General features: G+C 61.0%; 1 protein-coding gene across 5 annotated transcripts; it reads right to left on the bottom strand.

Moving 5' to 3' along the window:
* Window positions 1–896: 896 nt before the first annotated feature.
* TNNT3 (troponin T3, fast skeletal type) lies at window positions 897–19,604 on the bottom strand. Of its 5 annotated transcripts, XM_025356200.1 has the most exons (17): window positions 19,412–19,604; window positions 16,285–16,319; window positions 16,117–16,130; window positions 15,601–15,618; window positions 14,025–14,042; window positions 13,848–13,868; window positions 12,684–12,695; window positions 12,453–12,467; window positions 9,415–9,433; window positions 6,771–6,816; window positions 5,696–5,812; window positions 5,525–5,602; window positions 5,085–5,198; window positions 4,875–4,984; window positions 4,641–4,731; window positions 2,599–2,639; window positions 898–1,163 (listed from the first exon to the last, which is right to left on the bottom strand). In XM_025356200.1, the coding sequence occupies exons 2-17, from the start codon at window positions 16,299–16,301 to the stop codon at window positions 1,109–1,111; spliced, it is 786 nt and encodes a 261-aa protein (XP_025211985.1). In that variant the 5' UTR covers window positions 16,302–16,319; window positions 19,412–19,604; the 3' UTR covers window positions 898–1,108. The 5 variants fall into 5 exon arrangements, with proteins under 5 accessions (XP_025211988.1, XP_025211986.1, XP_025211989.1 ...); XM_025356203.1 differs by lacking the exon at window positions 12,453–12,467 and having other exon boundaries at window positions 897–1,163; XM_025356201.1 differs by lacking the exons at window positions 12,684–12,695; window positions 13,848–13,868 and adding an exon at window positions 10,121–10,144 and having other exon boundaries at window positions 897–1,163.
* Between the last annotated feature and the right edge of the window lie 2,690 nt (window positions 19,605–22,294).

Raw genomic sequence — 22,294 nt, 5'->3', positions numbered from 1 at the left:
GTTGGGGGGGTGATGTGTGTGTGTTGTGGGGTCTGCACACGTGTAATGGTATCTGGAGGTTCTGTTTTGTCCTCCAGGTCCTGGCCTCGTCCCCATCCCCATCGCAGGCTGAGGAAGCCGTGCTGTGCTGCTCCCCCTTCCCTCCCTCCTTGGCCCCCTTCCCCAGCAGCAGAACTCCCAGATGTGGCCGCCCGCCCCCGAGTCTTTCTGGGGCCCGTTCTGGACTCCAAACCTTCCTCTGTGAATATTTTGCTGTACAAGTCGCTGCGTCTTGATCCAATTTCTGTGATTTATATTTTCCATAATTCTCTCTGGTCAGGATTTTCAGATTTACGACCCGCATGCGCTCTGCCGTCCTGCGTTCTGGAGAAGGCCCTGTGTGTCTTCCCCGCCTGCTGTGAGCTGGGAGTGTGCTCTCCTGCACTGCCCCCACCAGGGCCTGGGGTGCCCCTCACACGGGAGCCGCTCCCGCCTGCCTCCACCTTTCTGGGGGGTGGCAAAGTCTTCCTTGCAGCTCTGCCCTCCTCCCTCACCCCCTCCTGAGGCAAAGTTCCTGTGTCCCCAGTGGATTGACAGCTGGCACAGAGGGACGGGGTCTGGGGCTGGGGGTGTGGCCTGCAGATCCCTGCTGCACAAAGACCCCAGGGAAGTGGAGAGCGGAGGGTCCTACAGGCTCGGGCGGGGATGGGGCCCGCGTTTTAGAGGGAAAAGCCGTGGGCAGCATCTGATGGGCATCCAGGCACCACCCTGGCCATAGTAACAGGTGGTACATGCTGGCCAGTGCCCTCCTGAGCTGGCCCCGCGGATGGCCAGGACGCTGTGCCCTTGGCTAGCCCCTACCCACATCCCCCCCGTGTCCCCCAGGGCCCCCCATGCAGAAGCAAGTACACATTGTGGAAGGGGGTCTGCGGCTTTATTCACAGGCCCCAGGGGATAGAGGCAGCAAGGACAGAGATGTGGGGGATGCCCTGGGATGGCCTCTTCACCCCCAGGATTGTCAGGGAGCCCCTGACAGGACTGTGGGGGCTGGAGGATGTGGAGTCCCACGGGCGGCCCTGGTGGGCACGAGGGCGGAGGGTCTCTGCCTCGAGGGGCCTTTCTGTCCTCTCTACTTCCAGCGCCCGCCGACTTTGCCCTTGGCTGGGGTCCCAGCCTTCTTGCTGCTGCAAATGGGAAGCAAGCGATCCTTGAGGGTCAGGACCTCTGGCCGTGCCCCTCCTGGTCCTCCACTCTGGGTGGACGCTCAGCCTGACCCCACGCTGCTCTCCGGGCACAGGCCCGGCCCAAGCTCTTGGTGCACACCCAGCTTCAGTCCAGGTAGTGCCCACTCACCTGTGCGTGGCGGGCCTAGGTCATTAGTGTGGTTAGGGGGCTGGCACGTGAGCCCAGGGCACCCTCCCTTTGTCCTTCCTTCCTTGCCTGAGGTACCACTGCAGACAGACCCCGAGCTTGGGAAGACTGTCTTGGCAGATAATGATAATCCTTTCACTTGGCCTCGAAAGAGCCCTTGGCCCTCCAGACGGTGGCCTCTGAGGGGTGGCGGTCCCAGGAACCTGCCCCGTTTGTCTGAGGCCTTCACGTGGCCGAGAGCCAGGAGGAGCTGGGTTCGGGTGAGGGATGGAGGCAGGAGGAGGACAGGAGTGCTCCGGCCCGCGAGGCCAGCCCCTTTCAGACGCGGCTGCTCAGCAGGACGCCTGGCTGGCAAAGGCCGTGCCCTCACACACTTTCCTGAGCATCCTCAGCACATGCACACGTGCACACACGCAGGCACATGCACACCACGCCGACTGCCCGCCCTCAGAGGGGCCTGCAACGACCCCTGATGGCACAACAGGGAGACGGTGAGGTCGCGTGCACCAGGGAGGAGCCTGCCCTGGGCGCTGCAGGGAAGCCAGGGCCACAGGAGGAGGGAGAAGAATCCCAGAAAACATTGAAACTCCAAGTAGCCCCCAAACACCGCGATCCTTGGAGAAATGGAACTGGCTGCGCAGCTGGGCTCGGTGACAGGATCCCCGGTGTGGCGTTGCCGGGGGCACCCTGGGTGCAGCCCTGTGCGGGTGGTCAAGTGGCTGTGCCAAGGGATCCCACAGCCCCCCGGGACACGATTTTATGGACGAGGCGTCACCATCCTGAGGAGTCCATGATTTTGCCCAGCGTCACAGAGGGGCTGGTGACGAAGGCCTGGCTGCTTAACTTCCTGTCCTAGGTCCTCTTGGAGGGTGGGACACTGGCAGATACCCCAGGGCCCAGGTTGGCTACACCAAAGGCCACCGAAGCAGCCCCTTCTAGGGGTCCCCTGGCTGCCCTCTCCCTGCAGCCAGTGCCAGACTCGGGGCGAGGGCGTGACAAGCAAGCCCCATTGGGTTCCCTCCTCCTGACTCTGCCATCCCCCAGGGCTCCCCTGCATGCAGGAGAGGGAGGAGGCTCCGGGTCCCTGGCCACAGGCCTGTGCATGCTGGCCTGGGTGGCCTGACCGGGTTAGTTTCGTTACTGCCCGCCCAGGCCAGCCACCACCGGCCCTTGTTAGGGACTGGCGACAGCGGCCGACCGGGAGGGCCCCTGTGCCCAGCGCGGAGTGAGGACAACAGGGCTACTCACTGCTTCTGGGCCTGGTCGATGCGGCTTCTGAGCGTGGTGATCTGTGAACAACATGAGTGACTCACTGCGACGACCCAAGAGCCAGGCCTGCGTGTACTGGGTGAAGGCCCGTCTCCACCGCAGGGTGGGCTGGGCTGAGCGACCCAGGGCTGCTGGGCCCCCACGAGGGCTCCTCGGCTCCCTTACTGTCTCCTGGCTCCTTGTGCAGGGGGACACTGTCCCTTGGCCCTCGGGCTCGTGCCTGGACTTACTCTCGCCAACCTGTACTGGCCTGGACTGCCACACACAGCAGCCCGTAGCTGGCCACTTACCTTCAGCCTGTGGCAGGATGTGGGGCAGGGGGCACGGAGCATGGATGAGGGGGTGGGGAGGGTGCAGGTGAGGCCTGCAGACCCCTCCTTCCCAGCTCCAGCTCCCTTCAACTGCTGAGCTCTGAGCTCCTGGGCCAGCCGCTCCTGGCCTCCTGCCTGCACCCGGGGGCACTCCGTGGCCGCTGCTGGCTTGAGGCGGAGCTCCTGGGAAGGTGGGGGCCCTTCCTCGCTTGCCAACAGGGCAGCGGCCACCGGGAATCCCCCAGCTGCAGGCACAAGGGGAGAGCGGGGGCAGGAGGAAGGCTCCAGGCCCCCTGCCACCGACATCCTGAGCGACCCAGGTTTTTGCCATGCGAGAGGTTCACCTCACCGTGCAGCGCACACCCACGGGCCTGGCCCAGGGCGGACCCGGCTACTTACAACTTGGCCAGCATCTGCACTCTGGCCCGAACATTCATGATCTAGAAAGACCAAGATGGTTACAAGACTGGATGGGCAGCTGAAGCATCAAAGCTGTGGGCTAGCTTGGCCTGGTGATGGCCCTCCAGGCTCTGCAGTCCCTAGGGACCCGCTGTGGCCGCATCTATCCAGAGCCAGTGTGGGTCCCTGACTCAGCTCTGGGAACACAGCCTGGGTCCTGTGCAGTGAAGCCCATCTCAGGGCCAGCCCCTCTGGGAGAGCCCCGAGGGTGAAGTCAGGGCTGTCCCCCATGCCTAGACCCCTGGGGACAGCTCTGGGAGGGAGTGTAATCATCCTGCTTCTGTGGGAGGGGAGCTCGCGGAAGCTCGGGTGGAACAGGTGGCGTGCGCAGAGCCCCTGAGAAGGTGCTCGGATTTGCCTGGCTGGCTTGGATGGGTCGTCCCGCACCCCTGCACCCGAGTGGAGCACAGGCCCTGTGGGCAAGCTGCTCTCCCCTGGGGCCTCTGGCGGTGCTGGAGGGTGGACGTCGTGTCCTTGATGGTGATGCTGGAGTGTCTGCATTTGCCCCAAGCACACAGGTCATCCACGGCTGCGCCCCTCACCCCTGGAGCCCACATGGGTGTTTGGGAGGGTGGGAAGCAGCTCGGCCTCCATCCTAGCTCCCACACTGCACCCCAGTCCCTGAGGCCACCCAGGCAGGCTGCCTTCCCCAGCCCCAGCTTTGCCTGCAGCGATAACGCCTGCAAGGGATGGAGGCTCTGCTCCGTCCCAGAGCGGCACAGTCTCAGGCCCCCTTTTCCAGCCGCAGGGTGCAGCGTGTCACCCCTCTCTGCCTGCCCTGAGGAAGCAGATGTCGGGGGCCCTGGTGGAAGCCAGAGCCTGGGTTTGCGGAGGAGGCTCTGTGGAAAGGACGCCCCACACCGGACGGCCTCAGTGCCCCAGGGCTGAGCTCGGTGATGATGGGGACTTTCTTTAAGCTTAAAGAGGTTTAGAAAATGAACCCTGAGTCCACTCGGCCATGGCTGCTCTGCCATGACAGTCCTCATGGCAGGGGTGACCAAGGCTGCCCACAGGGGTCAGGTTCATCGCTCAGGGTGCTGTGTGGCCAGCCAGGAGGACGGGCTCTGGCCACAGTCCCCATCAGGAGAGCAGCCTCAGCCAGGGGTCAGTGGCGACAGGCTGTGTGGGCCTCTCAGGGCCCAGGGCCCTGCGATAGGCAGGTCCAGAGTTTGCTCGGGACACAGGGAGTGGCTGCTCTGGCTGGTGGGTGAAAGCTGCTAGGGCCCCAGGGCCGGAGGTGCCAGGACTCACATCATATTTCTGGCGTTTCAACTTCTCCCCAAACTCGAACTTGTCGGTCTCCAGCTGGTGCAGGGTCTCCCAGAGCTCCTTAGCTTTGTCCCTGGGGCAGAGGAAGGGGTGAGGCTTTGTTGAATAAGCCCCAAAGGCAGGGCCGGGGCCCTGGAGTCCTCCTCCAGCCACTGAGGAGCACAGTTCTTGGCGGCTTGGGGAGCAGTCGGCAGCCCCGCAGCAGCCACCCCTCACCTCAGTTTGTCTTCACTGAGGTGGTCGATGTTGAGCGGCTTGCGTCTCTCAGCAAGAATCTTCTTCTTCATTTCGCGGGCCGTCTGCTTTTTGCCTCTCTTCTGGTCAGCCTGGAGGGGACAAGTCCAAAGAGAGGGGCCTGGTTTCAGGAGGGCGCAGGGCGCAGCCCACACTGAAGGCTGCCACCATGCTCCCAGCAGCGGCACTCACCTTGGCCAGGTAGCTGCTGTAGTTGGCTCCCATGGAAGACAGAGCTTTCTTCTTCTTCAGGTCGTCCTCTGCCCTCCTCTTGGCATCCTCCTCCTCTCTTCTGGCCTTTTCCTCCTGTGGAGACCCCATCCCCAACACGCTCAAGGATGGAGAGAGGGCTGTGCTTTCTGGGCAGGCTTTAGGGACCCACCCTGGGCTTAGAACTCTCTGGAAGGACCCACCCTGGGCTTAGAACTATCTGGAAGGAAGCTCCAGGTCTTGGCCAGGATTTGTTGTCTTGCAAGGGGTTCTGCAGGGCGTGGGGGACTTAGCCAGTGGCTCTGATCATTGGCCAATGACAATGGGAACCCCAGGAGGAGGAAGGCCTCAGTCCCCTGCATTTCTCTGGGCCTGGGGTTCATTCGCTGATGAGACAGCGGTAGGGATGATGCCCTCCTCACCGCCAGTCTGTTCTGGCGCTCCCTCTCCTTCTCTGCACGAATCCTCTGCTGCTCCGCTCTCTCCGCACGGCGCTTCTCCTGCGGCCAGAGAAGTGCGTCTGCTTAGCCCTGTCCCCAGGTCCTCCGAGGGTGTCCACCAGCCCCTGCTGCAACCTGAACTGCCCCACTCACAATTCTCTCCTTGAGAGCGACCAGCTCCTCCTCCTCCTTCTTCCGGGCTTCAAAGTGGCTGTCGATGAGGGCCTGGAGCTCCATTAGGTCTTTGTTCTGACGCTTCTTCTGGATGTCCTGTGGGCAGGGGCAGTGGGCGTCAGCCCCACCCCTCTCTCCAACCGCTGCCCTGCCTGGCCTGCCTTGCAGCAAGAGGTCCCTTCCCTTGCCCCAGCAGATAAGCCCTGAATCCCTTGGCCACCATGAAAATGGCAAGTGGCAAGGAATGTTTTGCCTTCTCCACATTGCCATGGCTGCTATCCTCATAGAGGCCAAGGGTGGCCTGATTTCTGAGCCACAGAGCAGGGATGGTGCCCAGCCATAAGGTCCTCAGCATCCTTAGGATGAACTGGCCCTGACTTGGCTCTGTCATCATCCTCAGAGATGCCCTGCATGGACCTGGCAGAGAGAAGACTTCTGAGTGAGAGAAATTATTGGATAAATAGAGAGGCATGTGAACAGATGAACTGATGGATGGGTGGATGAGTGAGAGAGGATGGAGATACATGATTGGGTGGATGGATGAATGGATGGATAGGTAGATGGGCAGAGGGATGGATATGTGGATTAATGGTAGAGGATGTGTGGATGGTGGGTGAGTGGCTGGGTGGGTGGATAGATGGGCGGGTGGATGGGAGGATGAATGGGTGAATGGGTGGGTGGGTGGGAGGGTGGATGAGTGGATGGTTGGGTGGATGGGTGGGTGGGTGGGTGAGTGGGTGGATGGATGGATAAATGGTTGGGTGGATGAGTGGGTGTGTGGGTGAGTGGATGGATGGATAGGTGAATGGGTAGAGCTTATGTGGGTGGGTGGATGGATGGATAGAAGGATAGATAGAGGAGAAGGGAAGAGAGAAGTTTAGTTTTAGAGGGATTTCCTCTGGTCCAGGAATAAGTTATGGTAGAATTGTCCAGACCCAGGAGGCCCCAGCTCTGGCTGCTTGGGAGGAAGTGACCATCTGAGGCCTGGCCTGGAGCCCAAAAGCTGGGGTGTGGGGAAATCGTGGCCGTGTTGACCGGAGTCCTGTAAACTTACATCGAAGTCCACTTTCTCCCCTTCTGGGATCTTAGGAGCAGTGAGTCTGAAGAGGAGACAGAGAGGCCCATGAGCAGAGACCCGGGAACCCCCCCCAGAGGGTCAGCCTGGCGCTTTCCCCACTGGCCCCTGCTGACCCTGGTGCCCTCCTGCTCTGGCCCCTAGCTGAGGATGCCCCGCCCAGCGGCACATTTGCCCCAGCTTTATTCTTATGGGGTTTGTAGCCCACCGTCCTGAGAGTGGCTTGAGACCCTCAAGAATGCTTTAGCTTTCAGCGCTGCCATCTGCCTTTCGGCTTCCGGCCGTTGCCAGTGTCACTGCACCCCAGCTACCAGGAGGGCACCTCCGTTTCCTTCTCAAACAGATAAACAGACACAGCCAGGTTCGGGTGAGAAGCTACAGCCACTGTGGGTGGCGGTGGCCTCCCTGGGCAGGAACGGTCACTCGAGCCTGTGCCTTTCCCCAGCCCCTCTTTCATCTTTCTCTCTGGCGGCCCAAAGGAAGGAGGAGAGGGGGCTGGGAAGAAAGCAATCTGAAGGGGAAGCGAGGCCCCTCTCTGGCTGGGTGTGCAGTCCCCTCCTCTCACCAATACATTCCAGATGCAGCAAAGAGTTAAAACAACAACCATTTTTTTCCCAACAAACCATAGAAGAAAGTGGAGCTAAATATCAATCAAAAACTGGAGCAGGAAAAGGTTTCCTAAGCTCAGAAGCACCAGAAGGTGCCTCTAAGGGAAAGAAGGCCAGATGACGCCACGCAAATGAAAAACTTATGTATGTGAAAAAAAAAAAAAAAAAAGGAAAAAGGAAAAGGAAAAAAAAAAAAAAGGCTAAAAAAATATTTTCAGCAAATACAGAGAAGACTTATATCCTTATGCAAACTGATGACTAAGAAAACACAGAGATTCTTCCACCAGGAGACAAATGAGCAATGGTCATGGCTATGAGTTCTCAGAAAAAAGACGACCCATCCCAAAGTCAGGGAAATGTTGGCCCCGAGTGACTGTTAGGGCGCAAAGCCAAGCAGCCATGAGGTGCCGTTTCTCATCCATCAGAGGCTGCAATGTAAAAGCACGTTCCCGTCCCTGGGTGAGGAGGGTGTGGGACACAGACCCGCTCACATCCCACGTAGGAGACGGCGTTGGCCAGGCCCTTGTGGAAAGCAATTTGGCAGTGGATGTCAAAGCCTTAAGAACATTCATACTCTTTGACCCAGTAATTCCAGTTCTGGGAATGTGGCCTACGGAAATAACCCTAAAGACAGAAAACGCTTTCCAACCGGCGTTATTTATGATAGTAAAATATTGGGGAAAGCCTGCAATAGGGGAATGGTTAGGAAAATTACGGTTTGTCCAATTGATGGAATATTATGTGGCCATTCAAAATATTTAAGAAGACTGTGTAAAAACATGGAAAAATACTTATGAATAGTGCTAAATTTTAAAAAAAGCAGAATTCAAGGCTGCAGAGACGGTATGATGTTTGAAAAACAGGGCCGACTTTAAATCTTTTTTTCCAAGCGCTATGCATGGAAAAAAGGAAGAAATAAGGCTTTTTAGTTCTTTCTGCTCTTTTCCACAGTCTGGCTGGCTGGGTGGGAGAGTTATAGATGACGTTTTTTTTTCATTTGACTTTTATATATTTTCCAAATTTTCTTTCATGAGGTGTTTTATTTTCATAATGAAAACACAAACAATTTTTCTAAAATGAGAAAATATCTCGTGATCTGGCATTACTGTACTTAAAATCACTGAAAAATACAGTGCAAAGGATGGGAATATGCCGGCTGTACCCTTCAGATGTTCTCACTCTTCTGAGGATCTGCAATGCTCCCCAAGTGGGAACCAAAAGTGAGTATGTGTTAAGACACTATGAGATTCCACCTCGCACAGAGCAGAACGCAGGCAAGAGCACTCGAGAGATAAAAGGGTGAATCACGTAGCGAGTGCTGCAGCTTGTGAGCACTGATCAAAAGCAGAAAAGTCAGAAGAGCTGCAGTAAAAAAACCCATGAAGTGTTCACAAGCAGGTGCCATGAGGACAAGATGCTCCGAATTCTGCCCCAAAGGGGGACAGGGGCCCCTGCACGGTGAGCTATTTCGGACACGGTCAAGGTGTCATTCTGAAGTGGGTTTCTGGGGTGAGTCCCCCACCTTTCGCCACTTCTGGACTCACTTTCTTGTCGATTTTCACATCTAGGGCTCTGGGAGTCCTCGAAGTATGGCGGGGCATGATGTGGCCCCCCGAAGGCCATGAGGTGTCGCGGTGGCCCGACTCCGTGCACCCATCACCCTGCCTTCCTTCTTCGACTCTCTCCCTCCCACCTCTCCTCCCTTCTTCTGCGTCAGTAGCCTCCCCCTGCAGGAAGCCCCCTCTTCGTCTGCACCGAATGACCCCGCGCAATATCACACCCTGCTGGGCCTCCAAGCCCATCTCCCAGGTGACCCTCATCCCTCCCACCCTGTGCTCTGAGCATCCCTCCGAATGCAGGCTCCAGGCATCTGGCCCTGGCCCGCTCCTCCACCCCCACCATGGAACACACTCACTGGGCGCCACACTCACTTGGCCGCCCCCTCCCCAGAACACGCTCGGCGCTGGGCCTGCCGGGACCCCACACTCACTTGGCCGCCCCCACCCCACACTCACTTGGGTCTTGGTTTCTCCTCTGGTCCGCACAGCACCAGCGTGGGAAGAGGGACACCAGTGTGGGGAGAGGGACACCAGCATGGGGAGAGGGAGAGAGACAGCCTGGGTGAGACTGGGTCGCCTGGGGCCCTGGGGTCCCCCTCGCTGAAAGCCGCCGTCCTTTTCAGCTGGGTGTACCCCCAACCCCCAGAAACAAGAGGGTCCTGTTTCTGCTCTAGGCCTGCAAAAGCCCCTGGCAGGGTCAGAGGGGAAGAACTCAGGGCCTGGGGCCGGGAGGAAGGGTGAGGAAGAGGTAGGGAGGAAATAGGAGCGAGACAGGCAGCATCCTTGAAGGCTGGGAAGGGAGGAGGCGGAGGAAAGAGGACAGGGGCCCAGAAAGAAGATGGGGAGGAAAGGGGCTCAGGAGAAAGGGGAGGGGGGCGCTCTGCCCGGGCTCTGGCACTGCTGGCTGGTCCCGCTTACTCCCCCTCCACTGTGTGGCAGAAGCTTGGAGTGGTGGCACCTGCAAGGCCCTGGCAGCCCGACCCCAGCAGCACGGTGCAGAGCAGCAAGGCCTGGCCCTCTGAGGCCCCCGTGCCGGGGGAAGAGAAAGAGGACAGAGGGAGAGGGAGGCAGGGCAGCGAGAGACCCCAGCCTGTCCTCTTTCCCTCGCGTCGGCTACAGCCAGGGTCCTCCTGCACCTCCAGCGGCGGGGACGGGCCCTTACCTTCCGCGTCCTCCTCTGTGGTGTCTTCCAGGTGGCAAAAGGCACAAGCACACATGCAAGAGAAAAGCCAGCGCAGCTGCGGGAGCGGCGGGCAAGGGGCCTGTGGCGGGCAAGGGGCCCACCCCTCTCACTCAGACCCTCTCTTCCCCAGGGTGCGCCTATGGGGCCCTACAAGTGTCAAGGGGCAACGTGGGGGGCTAAGAGCACTGGGTCTCATCTGTCCCCCTGGTCTGTCCTCTTGGGTCTGGCAGGGCCAACCTTGGAATCTGAGACCCTCCCCACCAAGAGGGAATTGCAGCCGGGGTGGGTGCAGCCCCTTCGCTTGGTGCTTCCTGGAGCCTGACCCCTGCCTGTAAAGGCAGTGTTGCTGGGTGGAACCCATCAGGCCATGGAATGACTACAGCCCTCAGGCCTCAGGAGCCTCCGCCGGCAACGTGATGTCTAACTCCTTGCTGGTCTCAGCCCCAGGAGCCCCTGCCTGAGACCAGAATGTCCACCGCAGCCCCCATCCACAGGCCAGGAGCCCAGGCGTGCTCACCCCTGACCTCCCTGGGACCTGCCGTCTGACTGCCACATGGCTGCTGTCCTGAGACTGGGCCCCTTTGGGACCCCCCTGCTATCTCTCCCTGGCTTCTCTGGGGCCTGCCTGGCCTGACCTGGCCACCCTAGTAATGGGCAGCTTCTTTTAGGATACACTCGGCTCCTGGACCTGGGGTGGACCTGGCTGGCCTGGCCTGGCTGGGGCCCAGGAGGGGGGTCTGCTGCTGGCGTAGTGGCACCCGCCTGTCCTGTTCCTTCAGTCCCTGCTCTGGGCCTTAGGTAGCAGCAAGGCCATTGACACGCAATGCGCTCGGCCCTCCGAGTCTGGCCCAGAGCTGTCCCCTGCACTTGGCTAAGGCCAGCAGTCCTGGGCCCAGGGGTGGGGGTCCTGCCTTGCCAGTGCCTGGCCCGGGGTGCACTGGTCCTTGAGTCCTCCTTGCTGGCAGATACTTCGGTTGCCTGGGAGCCCCCACCAGAGAGCCCGCCAGCGCTCTTGATTTTGCAAGTGGGCCTGAGGTCACCCGTTCCAGATGCCTTGGGGGACGTGTGCACCGGGAGTGAGCGGTGGGGCATCCTGAGTGCCACAGCCTGGCCAAGGGCCCTGAAGGAACGGCGTGGTGAGGATGATGAATGGGCTGCTGGCCCCGGCCTCCCTGACTTAGGGATTTTGCTGGACGCAGTGCGTGGCTGAGGAGCCCCCCCGGGTGGAAAGGCCAGCCAGTGGGGAGGGTGAGGTTGGGTGGGAGGCTGAGTGCTTGTGGGGAGCGACCCACAAGCGACCCACAAGCAGCAAAGCTGTCCCGCGGCCCTGCCTCCTCTGCTCCTGCTCCACCCTCCCCTGCTGTCTCTCTGTCTGTCCGTCCACTGGCCTCAGTGCTGGTTCCAGAGGGACCCAGCGACCCTGTCACCCCCATAGGCCATCTCCTGGACCCCTCCCTGCACGGCTGGAATCCCATCCCCCTCCTAGCATGTCCCTTCTTGTCCAGGGGCCTCTCTGAGGCTCGAGTCATGCAAGAGCTCAGGCCCAGCAGGGAGGAGCCCCTCAGCTCCACGGCCCGTGAGTGGGGGGAGCTGAGGAACGCTCCCCAGCTGGGGCCCCTGACTTGAACGTGCAGCTCTCTGACCTCCGCCCAAGGGTACGGCCAGCCCCACTGCCAGGAAGGCCAGGCCCACCCAGGGGGCCTCCTCACTCCGGGTGTGTCTGGCTCGGGCCCAGGCAATGGGTGGGATGCTGTGACCTGGCTGCGCCTTTGCACGCATGGCCCCCGGCTGTTCCGGGTCCCCAGCGTCCCCACCTTGGGCCTCAGCCTGCCTTTCTGCTTCACTCCACTTGCCCCTCCACCCTCCCTTCCACCTCACCCCTCCCTACCTTCCCACTTCTGGCTTGCTAACTGGAGCAGGGTGGAGGCCTCTCCCGCGCTCTTCCCACCCCACCCTGGTGGATCCAGAGGGTCCTAGTGGACCCCAGCACAGTCCTCCCAAGGCCTGCTCTGCCTCGGCCTCAAGGCTGGCCACCCCCACCTCCCACCTTCCTGTTGGCAGCCCGGGAAGAGCCTCGTTGTCCCCAGGCTATGGAATCAATGCTCTCTGCCTGGGAGACCCAGGAAAACCTGCACCCCACTGACACCAGCCCTTCCTAAGCCGGGGTCCTCACTCTGTCCCCAGCCCAGAGGCCAGAACCGGTTACGCTGTTGGTGGCAAATGTCACAAGCGGTGGGCAAGAGGGAGGAAGTGAGAGAGGACAGAAGGGAGGACGGGGCTCTGGCCTGGAGGCTGGGGAGCACCAGCGTACCTTCTTGAACTTCCTCTGCAGAAGCAGCATCGTGGTGGGCAGAGAGGGCGGGAGGGAGAGAGAACCAGTGTGAGCGATGGCAGCGCAGAGAAAGGGGGGTTGGCAGGGCTGAGGCAGTGGGGCGAGCAGGCCAGGCTGTGCAGGGTTACGCGGCCCCTCTTGTTCCTTCTTGGTTCCTGCACCCCCCACATGGCCACATGTGCCCATGTGGCATTGAAGTCATGCACGTACCTGGTTCATGAACTTCATGGGCTAAGGAGGCCACGGAACAAGAGGCAAAACCGCGGGTCAGAGGTCAAAGGAGAAGGGTCCGAGGTTAATGGAAAAGCGGCCCGTCGCCACTCGAGGCCGAGGGTGGGGCGCGTGCGGGGATCGAGCAAGACACGGTCAGAGTTAGCCCAGGCACGGCCACCACCCCAGTCCCATGTCCCCAAACCCTGCTGTCAGCATCTGGGAGCACCCCAGGTGGGGAAACTGAGGTGAGCTGTGGCTCTAGCCCTTGGTAGAGAAGACTCGGTACTGGGGCTGGGCCTTCCTTTGTTTGTCCCCATCCCGTCTGTCCTGGGGTGCCCCTGGAAGGGTGTCTGTGCCTCTGGCCGGGGCACCAAGGCCCATGGGCAAGGTTGTAGCCTGGCCAGGCGGCCCCAGGGGCCCACAAAGGCAGTGCTGGTAGCCCTGGGAGGCAGAGCCACAGATGGGCCATGGAAGGCATCCCCAGGACCCCCATTCCTGCCATCCCAACAGCTGGAGGCCCACTCTTTCTTTCCCTGATGGGATTCTTTCCACCCTCCTAGGGTGCTGGCAGCCCTAGGCACGAATGATGGCTCTGCCTGCTGATCTGGGCATAGAACCCCAGCCCTCCCATCTGCCCCCAGCCTGGGTGCACCTCAAGGGTCTCACAGGCAGAAGGCTTGGGGGGCTGGCGAGGGCACGCGCACGAGGGAGCTGACTGTGCCAGGCTGCAGGGTTCTGCCCGCAGCTGCTTTCTCTCCCCTCACTCTGTGGTGTCCCAAGATGTGGTGGGGGGTCCTGGCCAGGCCCAGGGCTCAACACTACCACGGGCTCTTGGCTGCTCACCCTGGGGTGGAGGACTAGGGTGGGCCTATGTGTCCCCTCTGCCCCATGCTTGGGGGCGCCCTGCTGACCAGCAGCCCAGCCTGGGGAGTCCCTGGCCCTGCTGCCTGGGAGGCTATGGGGAAGGGGGCCCACCCTCGAAACCCCACGCCCTCTCTGGTCAAGCATTGGCCATGGTTAGTGGGTTACATTAGGGCCACATGTGGAGGCCCCTTGGCTGGCTGGTACCTCGTGGCTTCCCCACCCTCTCCCCCACCCCCACGTGGGCTCCAGCCAGGCCCCGGGCCCCACATGGGGACCAGAAGTCCTGTGTCCTCATACCTTCCTCATGGACTTCTGCAGCTGAGGAGAGCCAGGGGTTGCAGGTGGCAGGGGGAGAGAGGAGAGGGTTAGACAGGGGCACACGGCAATCCTTAGAGGCAGGGTGGAGGTCAATGTCGGGTGGGGCAGGAAGGCTGGGGAGTGGGCATGGGGGCCGGGGCCTTGGACCCTACTTACCTTCCTCCTGGGCTTCCTCTGAGAGCCGGAGAAGCCAGGAGCAGAAGAAGGCGGGGTTGGGGGAGAGAGGGAACAGAGACAGTGATTAGAGTGTACTCAGGCCGCAAGGACAGGAGGCCGGCTGGCCGGGAGAAGAGGGCCTGGGGCTCGCTTGGCTGGGGTAAAAGATGGGGGTCAGTCCTGCATCTCTGGCCAGCCTGGGGAGCACAGACTCCCACCAGCAGAGCTGGTCACTGTCAGTTGGGCTGGGCCCAGTCCCTGAGAGGGGTTCTGAGGTCCCTCCTACCCTCCCCGGGGCCGGGTATTCCCATGCCTGGAGGCATTTGTGCACAGAGGCCCTTGCTAAGTCCCGCTTTGCAGGTGACGCAAGTGGGGATGGGGACAAAACCCACAGGGCCTGTGGGAAGCCCCGGCTCTGAGTGCGCCCGGAAACAAGGCTGGCACCGAGGGGTCTTCGGAGACATGTCACATGAAGACCCTTCCGTGGCCTTCCGTGGCCTTCCCTGGCCTTCCGTGGCCTCCCAGCCTACCCCGTGGCTGCCCCAAGAGAAAAGGTGGCTCCCCAGGGCCACAGTTCCCTCCCAGAAATGAGTCTTTCCACCTTTTCGGGAGAAAAAGAAATGTTTTGCTGACGTTGTTAGGGTAGCCAAGTGTTTTCAAAATATTTTCAAAACATAGCACTTAGGACTCCTCACAGGACAGCCCTGTCTGTTAAGGTTTCGTGAACGCGCTCCCCAGTTGAGCGGGTGCCAGGGATTCCAGGGCAGCGTCGTCGGCCTGAGAACTGCCGCCCCGCACGGTTCCCAGGTGCGCCCACGCCCGCCCACGCCTGCCCGGGCACGATGGAGACGCCCACAGACCACACCTGGCCAGCACAGGGAGGGGGCTCCAGGCTCCACCCAGGGTTACAGCACAGGGTAATGGGTGGTACGGAGGGATGGAGACACAGGGAGACAGAGATGGAGATGGAGGTGGAGAAATGGGGACAGAGAGGCCAAGAGAGACAGAGACTGAGAGAGAGAGGCAGGGAGAGACAGAGACCAAGAGGCTGAAAGATACAGAGACAGAGAGAAGCTGAGAGATAAACAGGCACACAGAGAGCCCAGGGTGCCATGAGAGATGTGGAAAGGAACTGGAGAGAGATGGAGAGACGCTGAGATGCCGGGAGGGCAGACATAGAGAGAGAGGCTGAAAGACAGCAGCACTGGGCACGGCGGGGCACCTGGTGTTAACGAGAGTGAGGCCCTCATGACCAGCCCCAGTGAACCCCACACACCACGGCACACGGAGGATGAAGGATAAATGAAGGATCATGAGTGCATATTAATCAATTAAAGAGACAGGGGTTAGTGATGATTTACTGGCTCATTCATCATTAATTAAGTGACAGCCTCATTCATCATTAATTAATGATGAATGGTGATTGTTAATGACTAATGATAAGAGAGATGGATGGTTGATTGATAAGCTCAAGGCGGCCTGGAGCAGCCGGGGGAGGGGTTCTGTGAGTGCCACACGGGGAGGGGGTTAAGTTCTAAGGAGGGGCTGGGGGGCTTCCAGCGGTTGCCGGAATTACCTTCTTCTTCGTACTGCTCTGCATTGGGACAGAACAAAAGAGGGGAACCACGTTAGAAGGGGCCGCCCGTGAAGGGAGGAGGAAGAGGAGGAGAGGCTGGTGTGTCCCGGCCCTAGACAGGCCAGTGACTCCCCCTGGCCAAGGGTGTGGAATTGGGGGTCCTCGAGCCCAGAGGAGGTGCTGAGGAAGGCAGAGGCTCTGGTGATGATGGTGGCTTTTGGTGGGCTCGGGGGTCCTGGATGCCCACGTCCCACAGTGGGCATGAGAGAGGCAGAGAGACAGGACCCAGAGCCTGACCCGCAGGCCCCTCAGGACTGTGTGGCCACCCGTCGGGGAAAAGACCCTCGAGGCCCCCAGTCGGACAGCTGTTTTCTGGGGGTCACTCAGAAGGCACCCATGGCATGTAGCTGATGTAGGGCTGCTAAGGGGACACGTGGTATGCACAGTCCAGCCCCCTGCCCAGGTGTGACCCTTCGTTCTAGAGCAGGAAGTAGAAGGAAAATGGGTTATACTTACCCTCCACCTGTTCACTGTGGGGCAGGGAAAGAGAGAGAAAGAAAGAGAGAGGTGGTGAGGCTGGGCTCTGCTTGGACTTGTGCAAGTTAGGGCGTGCTCCAGGCCCACAGAAGCCAAGGGGCCGGGGTCCCGAGCCGGGCGGGGGGTAGCCACCAGCTAGGTACTCACACTTCCTCGTCAGACATGGTGAAGGTGGGTGGTTTCTGCAGAGAGAGATTGAGAGACAGAGAGAGAGAGAGAGAGAGAGAGAAAGAGAGAGGATGGAAAGAGAGTTCGGAGCTGCCTGAGCATAGGGTGGGGGATGGACTCTTGGAGCAGTGCTGTGGGGAGACTGCGTGCAGGGTTTGGGGGCCAGCTCTGGCCTTGGACGAGTCCACCTCTTTGGGCTCCCCCTTCCTCCAGGGCTCCTGGCCCCTCCCAGCCCTTGGCGCCCCGGACTCTGTCCCCTCTTCCTGCCTTGGCTGCAGCCTGGAGCTTGGAATCTTGGAGTTGGACGGGATGTTGGAAGGTCGTGGCATCCACCCCCACCCAGGGCAGACATCCTCTCCGCAGCGTCCCCTGAGGAGGGTCATCCAGAATGCAGGGCGTGTGCCGTCCAGCCCGCTCTGGACACTGGAAAAGTCCTGCTGATGGAGCTGAAACCTGTCTCTGGGTATTCTCTGCCCAGTGGGTGTAGGCGGGGTCTCCCTGCGAGCCCCTGGATGACCGAGGCTGGCTCCCCAAGATGGGTAATCTGCTCAGCCTACCGTTCCCCATGAGAACCCCTCCTCCCTGTTTGAGCCCAAAGCTCCCTTCTGTACCCGTTTTCCTATGGGGTGCTTGGAGTCCCTGGTGTGCCCACCACATCCCTCTGAGGACCCCTCCTCCAAGATCACAGAGGAGGGAAGCTGCTCCGTCTTGTCACCCCTGTCTCCTGAAGACACTGAGGCTGAGCTCCGGAGCACATTGGGTTGGGTCTGGGCTGCTTCCCGTGCACCCCCCCGAGCCGGGCTCTGTGCAAGGCATACTTGGACTGCAGGAGCCCACTGAGAAGCCCCCCCATTTCCCTCCCAGTGGCCGCTTTCCCCAGCCCCGGGGGTGCTCTCGATCTGTCCCTCCATGCCCGGGACTGGCTGCCCTGTCCATGTGCGGTGGTGGCTCCAGGCCAGCATGCTGGGGACCATCTCTCTGTGAGCTGGCCACGATGCACACCGGGCGGCCAGGCCTGGGGAGGCTCTGAGCAGCTGCACCGGCATGTTGGCCAGGGTTTTAGAAAACAAAGTTCATTACAACACAGTACAGATCACTCGAAGACAATAGTTACGGTCCCCCCTGGGAGTGTTGTATAAGAAAAACACACGTTCATCAGCTAAAAATGCATCTACGTTGCATTGCTGAGGTGGGAACCGTTTTCCAAACCCTTTGTCAAGAATGTTAATTTTCCCAGAGCAACTTAAGCTCCATGCAAAATTATCCAGCAGATAGCTGTCTTCCAGAAAACGGGGGCCGCTTTTCCCTATCCCAGAACCTCTTCCTGAACTCTGCTGCCCCTCAAGTTAAGCCTCTTGTAACTGCCACGGCTGGGCCAGGCTCTCCTCCGTCCTCAACCCCACCAGCCAGTGTTGCCCAGGCCCCCGGCATGACCCAGTCCTGGGCTGCCCACCGACCCCTCGTGCTGTCCTCCTCGCTGCTTCAGGCCCCAAACCCCACAGCCTCCTCTAGAGCCACCCTCTGTATGGAGGAGGGTCAGTGAAAGGAGGGAGCGGAGCCCGGCCCCACCCTGCTGTGCCCACCCCTGACCCTGGCCGGGCTGACACCTGTCGACTGCCGCAAGATGGGGGCGGCGTGGCCCTCGCCTGGAGTGGGTTATTTATAAGGAGCCAGTGGCAGCTGAGGTGTCCAGAAATAGGCAAGACATTTCTGCCCAGAAACCCAAGACATGGGTGAGGCAGGTGTGACAGCCCAGCCCTCCTTGGCCCGCAGTGGCCCCCTCACCCTCGGGCACCCAGGCCCTCCCCAGCTCCTCATATTTCCCTCCTGTGCCCCCAGGCCAGAGTCACATGGGTGCCCCGACACCCCCAGGCAGGGTGACCTCGAGGCCCACCGACGTGAGGTGGGAAAGGCCCACTCTTGAAGTGGGGAGACTGAGGCGTCTGGTTTTCTGCTGAGCGCCTGGAAGCAACACAAGGCTGTTCTGTTCCCCACAGTATGGCCTGTGTCATCGCCCCTCTTTGGGGAAGGGGCTGGTGGCAGGGGTGTGCTGGGGGCAAGGGACGGCATTTCAACAGCTGAGAAGCAAAGCAGGTGTCCAGTTAGTGCCTGCCTCAGAGGGGCTGCGTGAAAATAACCTATGCGGTCAGGTTCCTTAGGCACACACGTCACCCTTCCCTCCTTCGGAGGTGACGGGGCCAGGGTGGGGTAGGGAGGCGGGAACCACTGCCCCTTGCTTGCTGTGGTCCTGACCATGCCCCCAGACCTGCTGTCCAGCCAACCAACCTATGCCTTGCCCCATGTTCGCCATGGAATTCAGGAAGGGTGCCCAAGGCCTGATCAGACGGCACAAGTCAGGGGGACCATGTCCAGGGCAGGGAGAGTGGGTGGGGGCTCTTAAGAGCACCAGCTCCTCCAGCCTCCAGCCAGGGGGACGCTGTGAAGCCCAGCCCCTCATTCATGCCCCGTCCTGCCCCAGTCCAGCCCCTGTTCACTTCTGTCCTGCACCTCCAGACACTGGCCCCCAAGACTGCGAGGGCTTTAGATGCCCCTGCCCCGATGCAATCCTGGGCTGGCCATACATGAGCCCCTGCCCTCCTGTCCTTGTTTTCGTCTCTACAAAATGGCGGTGTTGGAGGCCCAGGTGCGAGGGCAGCATGGCAAGGCCAGGATGGGCCCGGGCAAATGTCTGCATGGCGGCTGCAAGCCGGCAACCTAAGCCCTGGCAGCGCCCCTGCATGGCCTCTTCCCTGCCACTCACACCCCGCGCCTTTCTGCCTCCTGCCTTCAGGCCACTCCCTAGCACTGGGCGTCCCTAAGCCCCGACTTCTCCCCTCCCGGCCTCCCACACTCTGCCTTCTTCCGTGTCCTCCCGGTGCAGAGACCATCGCACCACTGTGTCCGCATCCCACACTCTCCGGACCCTGGAGCAGCCACCTGGGGGCTTGGAGCCACCATGCTTCAAGTTGAGATGCTCGGCACCACACGGGCCTGGGACCTCGGTGCCCCAGGACCCCAGAGTGTCCCTGGAACAAGGGGCTGTCCACCCGCACGTAGGAGGCCCCATCGGCCCCAGCCCTGGGTGGCCGTTCCTGCCCATACCCACCTGCGGGTTGAGGGTGAGAAGGGCTGGAGCTCCCTGTGGACAGGACTGGCTGCAGGCACTGGCGCCCGGCTCACACCCTCGTGTTATAGTGACATTTGATCTTCCCAGCAGCCCATTGGCCAGTGGCTGGGTGGCCGGGGTGTGTGTGGAGTCAGCGGGGGGGTGGGGGGGCTGTGCCCGTGCAGGCCCCTTACCAAGTATAGGAATAGCCAGAGGAGGAGGATGAAGGAGGCCAGGATGCAGAGGACGTGCTTGGAGAAGGAGGCAAGGTCCTCCCTCCGCCTCCAGGAGGTGTCAGCTGCTATTTTTACTTCCAGCAGCGGGTACATTCTGGATGGGCCGAGGAGGGGAGGAGGAAGGTGTTGGGTGGCCCTGGGGCACAAAGCCGAGGCTCTCTTTGGGCCAAATTGATGTGGGGGTCACCAGAGCCGGGCTGCCAAGTTTCCCATCTCCTTGCCCCTTCTTTCTGAGATGTTCTGTGGGAGTAAACCTTTGTCCAGGAAAATGGTCTGCACAGCCAGGGTTCCCTGCCGCTACCCAGCCCAATGCCCCAGGCCCTTTGCTGTCTCGCCTAGGGGAGGAAGCAGCCTGAGGCCTGGGAGACCCCCCATGAAACTGAGGCCAGGCCCCCATCCCATCTGAGACCCCCTTAGAGGTCAGCTGTGCTTCCCCAGGTGGACGCCACTGGGGCCCACACAATAAGCGGGCGAGGGACATGGCCAGGCTGGCTGCAGTCCGAGTCTGCCATACCTCGCCTGGGGCTGGTGCCATCGGAGGGAGCTATATCTGGAGTTTGCTGGGTGAGGGTCTGGGTCCTCCCTCTAGGCCCTCTCTCACCCCGGGGCCCCGGGACCCTGGGCACTCGCAGTGGCTGTTACCATCTGTGCCAGCGTCTCCCACAGGCTCATGGTGGCTTGTGGAGACTGGTTTTCTTTCCTCAGGACTCCAGGTGGCACCGTCCGACTAGCAGACACCCTTCCTGGCCTCTGATGACCCCTATGCTGGCCAGTGAGGCCACCAGCTTGGATGGCCCTGCCTCTTGGATCAGGGAAACTGAGGCAACAGGTGGGGGAGAGCAGTCGGGCACCCTGACCGGCCCCCTTACTCCCCTCAGACCCCACAGGCTGAGCGTGGGCGGTGGTGTCTGTGGAACTCTCCGGTTTAGGCACAGGTTGGTTCCTTCTTGGCCAGCGCCCAGGACAGGGGTGAGTCCCGAGAGGCACAGACGAGGTCCCTGTCCTCCCCAGGCTTAGAGTCAGGGACATCAGGTCAACGCGCAGGGGCTCACAGTGCCATGGGGCCGGGCCGGGGGCCTTCTGGAAGGCTTTGGTTGGCACCTCATTCCAGCCCTCCATGGAAGAATGAGGTCGCAGAGCCCAGGGACAGGCAGGGTGTGCCTAAGGTCACACGACAAGGCGGGCTGGCCCCAGGCTGCCATTTCAAAGGACGGGGCCTGTCCCCGGCCTGCCTCCCCCTGAGTGCTGGGCACTGGGAAGGCTCTTGAAGCTGGAGTTGGTGGGAACGTCCCTGTCCTGCTTTGGGTCCGTGGCTTCCTCTGCACTCCACACCTACCCCTCCCTGTCCATGTCCGCGATGGGCAGGGCTTTGGGGGCCATGTACAACCCTGGCCCCTGGACATCCATGACCAACTTTTTGCCCACTGGGGACATCTGCAGAGCTGCTCCCTCAGAGGCACCTGAGCGGCTTCCTGCAGGTCAGCGGGCCCACCCTGTCCTCTCCCATGGTGGGGCCAACCTCCTTTTCCAGGCTGGCCCTGCCGGCTCCCCTAACGGAGCCCTGAGCCCACCATTGTGGTTACACATGGCTCAGTTCGCAGGCCTGGGAAGCCTGTGCCCACCCAAGTCCTCGCCCAAGCCAGGGGTCCTGAGGGGCGCATCTGAAGGTGGGCATGCCATGGCCCTGCACTGGCCCCGGGTGGCCAGCAGGGGAGGGTGCTGCCCGCCCAGCTCCTCGGGTTTTGGCAGGCACTCTCCGCCCAGCCGGCTGAGGTCAGAAGCACAGGGCAGGTTTTATTTTGGGTATCGGCGACCTCCCGCTTAGGGCGCTGGGCCTGAGGCGTAGCAGGGACTGCACAGAGCAGGCACCAGCGGCCTCGAGGGTCTGCACCAGGTAACCTGCGCCCTGCTGCCATCTGGCCTGACCAGGGTGGTCCGAGAGAGGAGGCAGGGCAGGGGCCACTATAGACCTGGGTGGGAGCACGGCACAAGGGAGGCCCAGCCTGGGTTGGGGACGCATTTCCATGCAGGAGGAGTCTGAGGACGGACCATGGGGCCTTGGCTCTCGGGCAGTTGTTGGGGGATGGGGAAGGTTCTGAAACTGGTGAAAGCTGAGCCAAGCCCAGGGAGTGGGGAGCAGGCTGTGGGAGGGAGGATGACCTCCTGAGTGTCTTGGCTTCAGCTCTCTGCCTGGGTGACCCCCAGATGGTGGCCGGGGTCCCTCAATCTATGTCCCAGCACCCAGTACGCATGGTTGGGAGTTGTGGAGACCAAGAGGGTCCTGAGCCTCTCCTCATGCCCTGAGCTGACCTGAGTGCCCAAACTGGTTCCAGCCTGAGGCCACTCGGCCCAGTTGTGGGCTCAGACACTGCCAGGCCCAGGACAGGAGCAGCTGACACAGCACTTGGGGACTGAGCTGCTCTAGCCCGAGGTAGCTGCCTCCCCACATGCCTAGTGCTTCTGATTGTGCAGACTAATTGACTCATTCTGCAGAGATGATGGCCGTCTTCTGTGTGGGGCTGGCCTAGGGGCCTGTAGCAAGGGTCACAGGATGTCAGGTGGCTGCTCTGGCAGATAGGACAGAGGTTAAGGGCTTCGTCTGCCATCCCTGGCCAGGGGCCTCATAGGCTGCAGCCCTTTTGAGCCT

This window comes from Theropithecus gelada, chromosome 14, assembly GCF_003255815.1.
Source record: "Theropithecus gelada isolate Dixy chromosome 14, Tgel_1.0, whole genome shotgun sequence".
NCBI classification, from domain to species: Eukaryota; Metazoa; Chordata; class Mammalia; order Primates; family Cercopithecidae; genus Theropithecus; species Theropithecus gelada.
Note: the sequence above shows the minus strand (reverse complement) of the source record. Positions and strands in the feature narration are given on the sequence as shown.

Bases quoted from the DNA above. Each gene is read 5' to 3' on its own strand.
- TNNT3 (XM_025356200.1), bottom strand. The intron at 5,199-5,524 runs GTGAGGAGGGCA...GGGTCTCCACAG, and splicing joins AGCGCCAGAACAGACTGGCG to GAGGAAAAGGCCAGAAGAGA. The intron at 4,732-4,874 runs GTGAGGGGTGGC...CCTCTGCCCCAG, and splicing joins CTCAGTGAAGACAAACTGAG to GGACAAAGCTAAGGAGCTCT.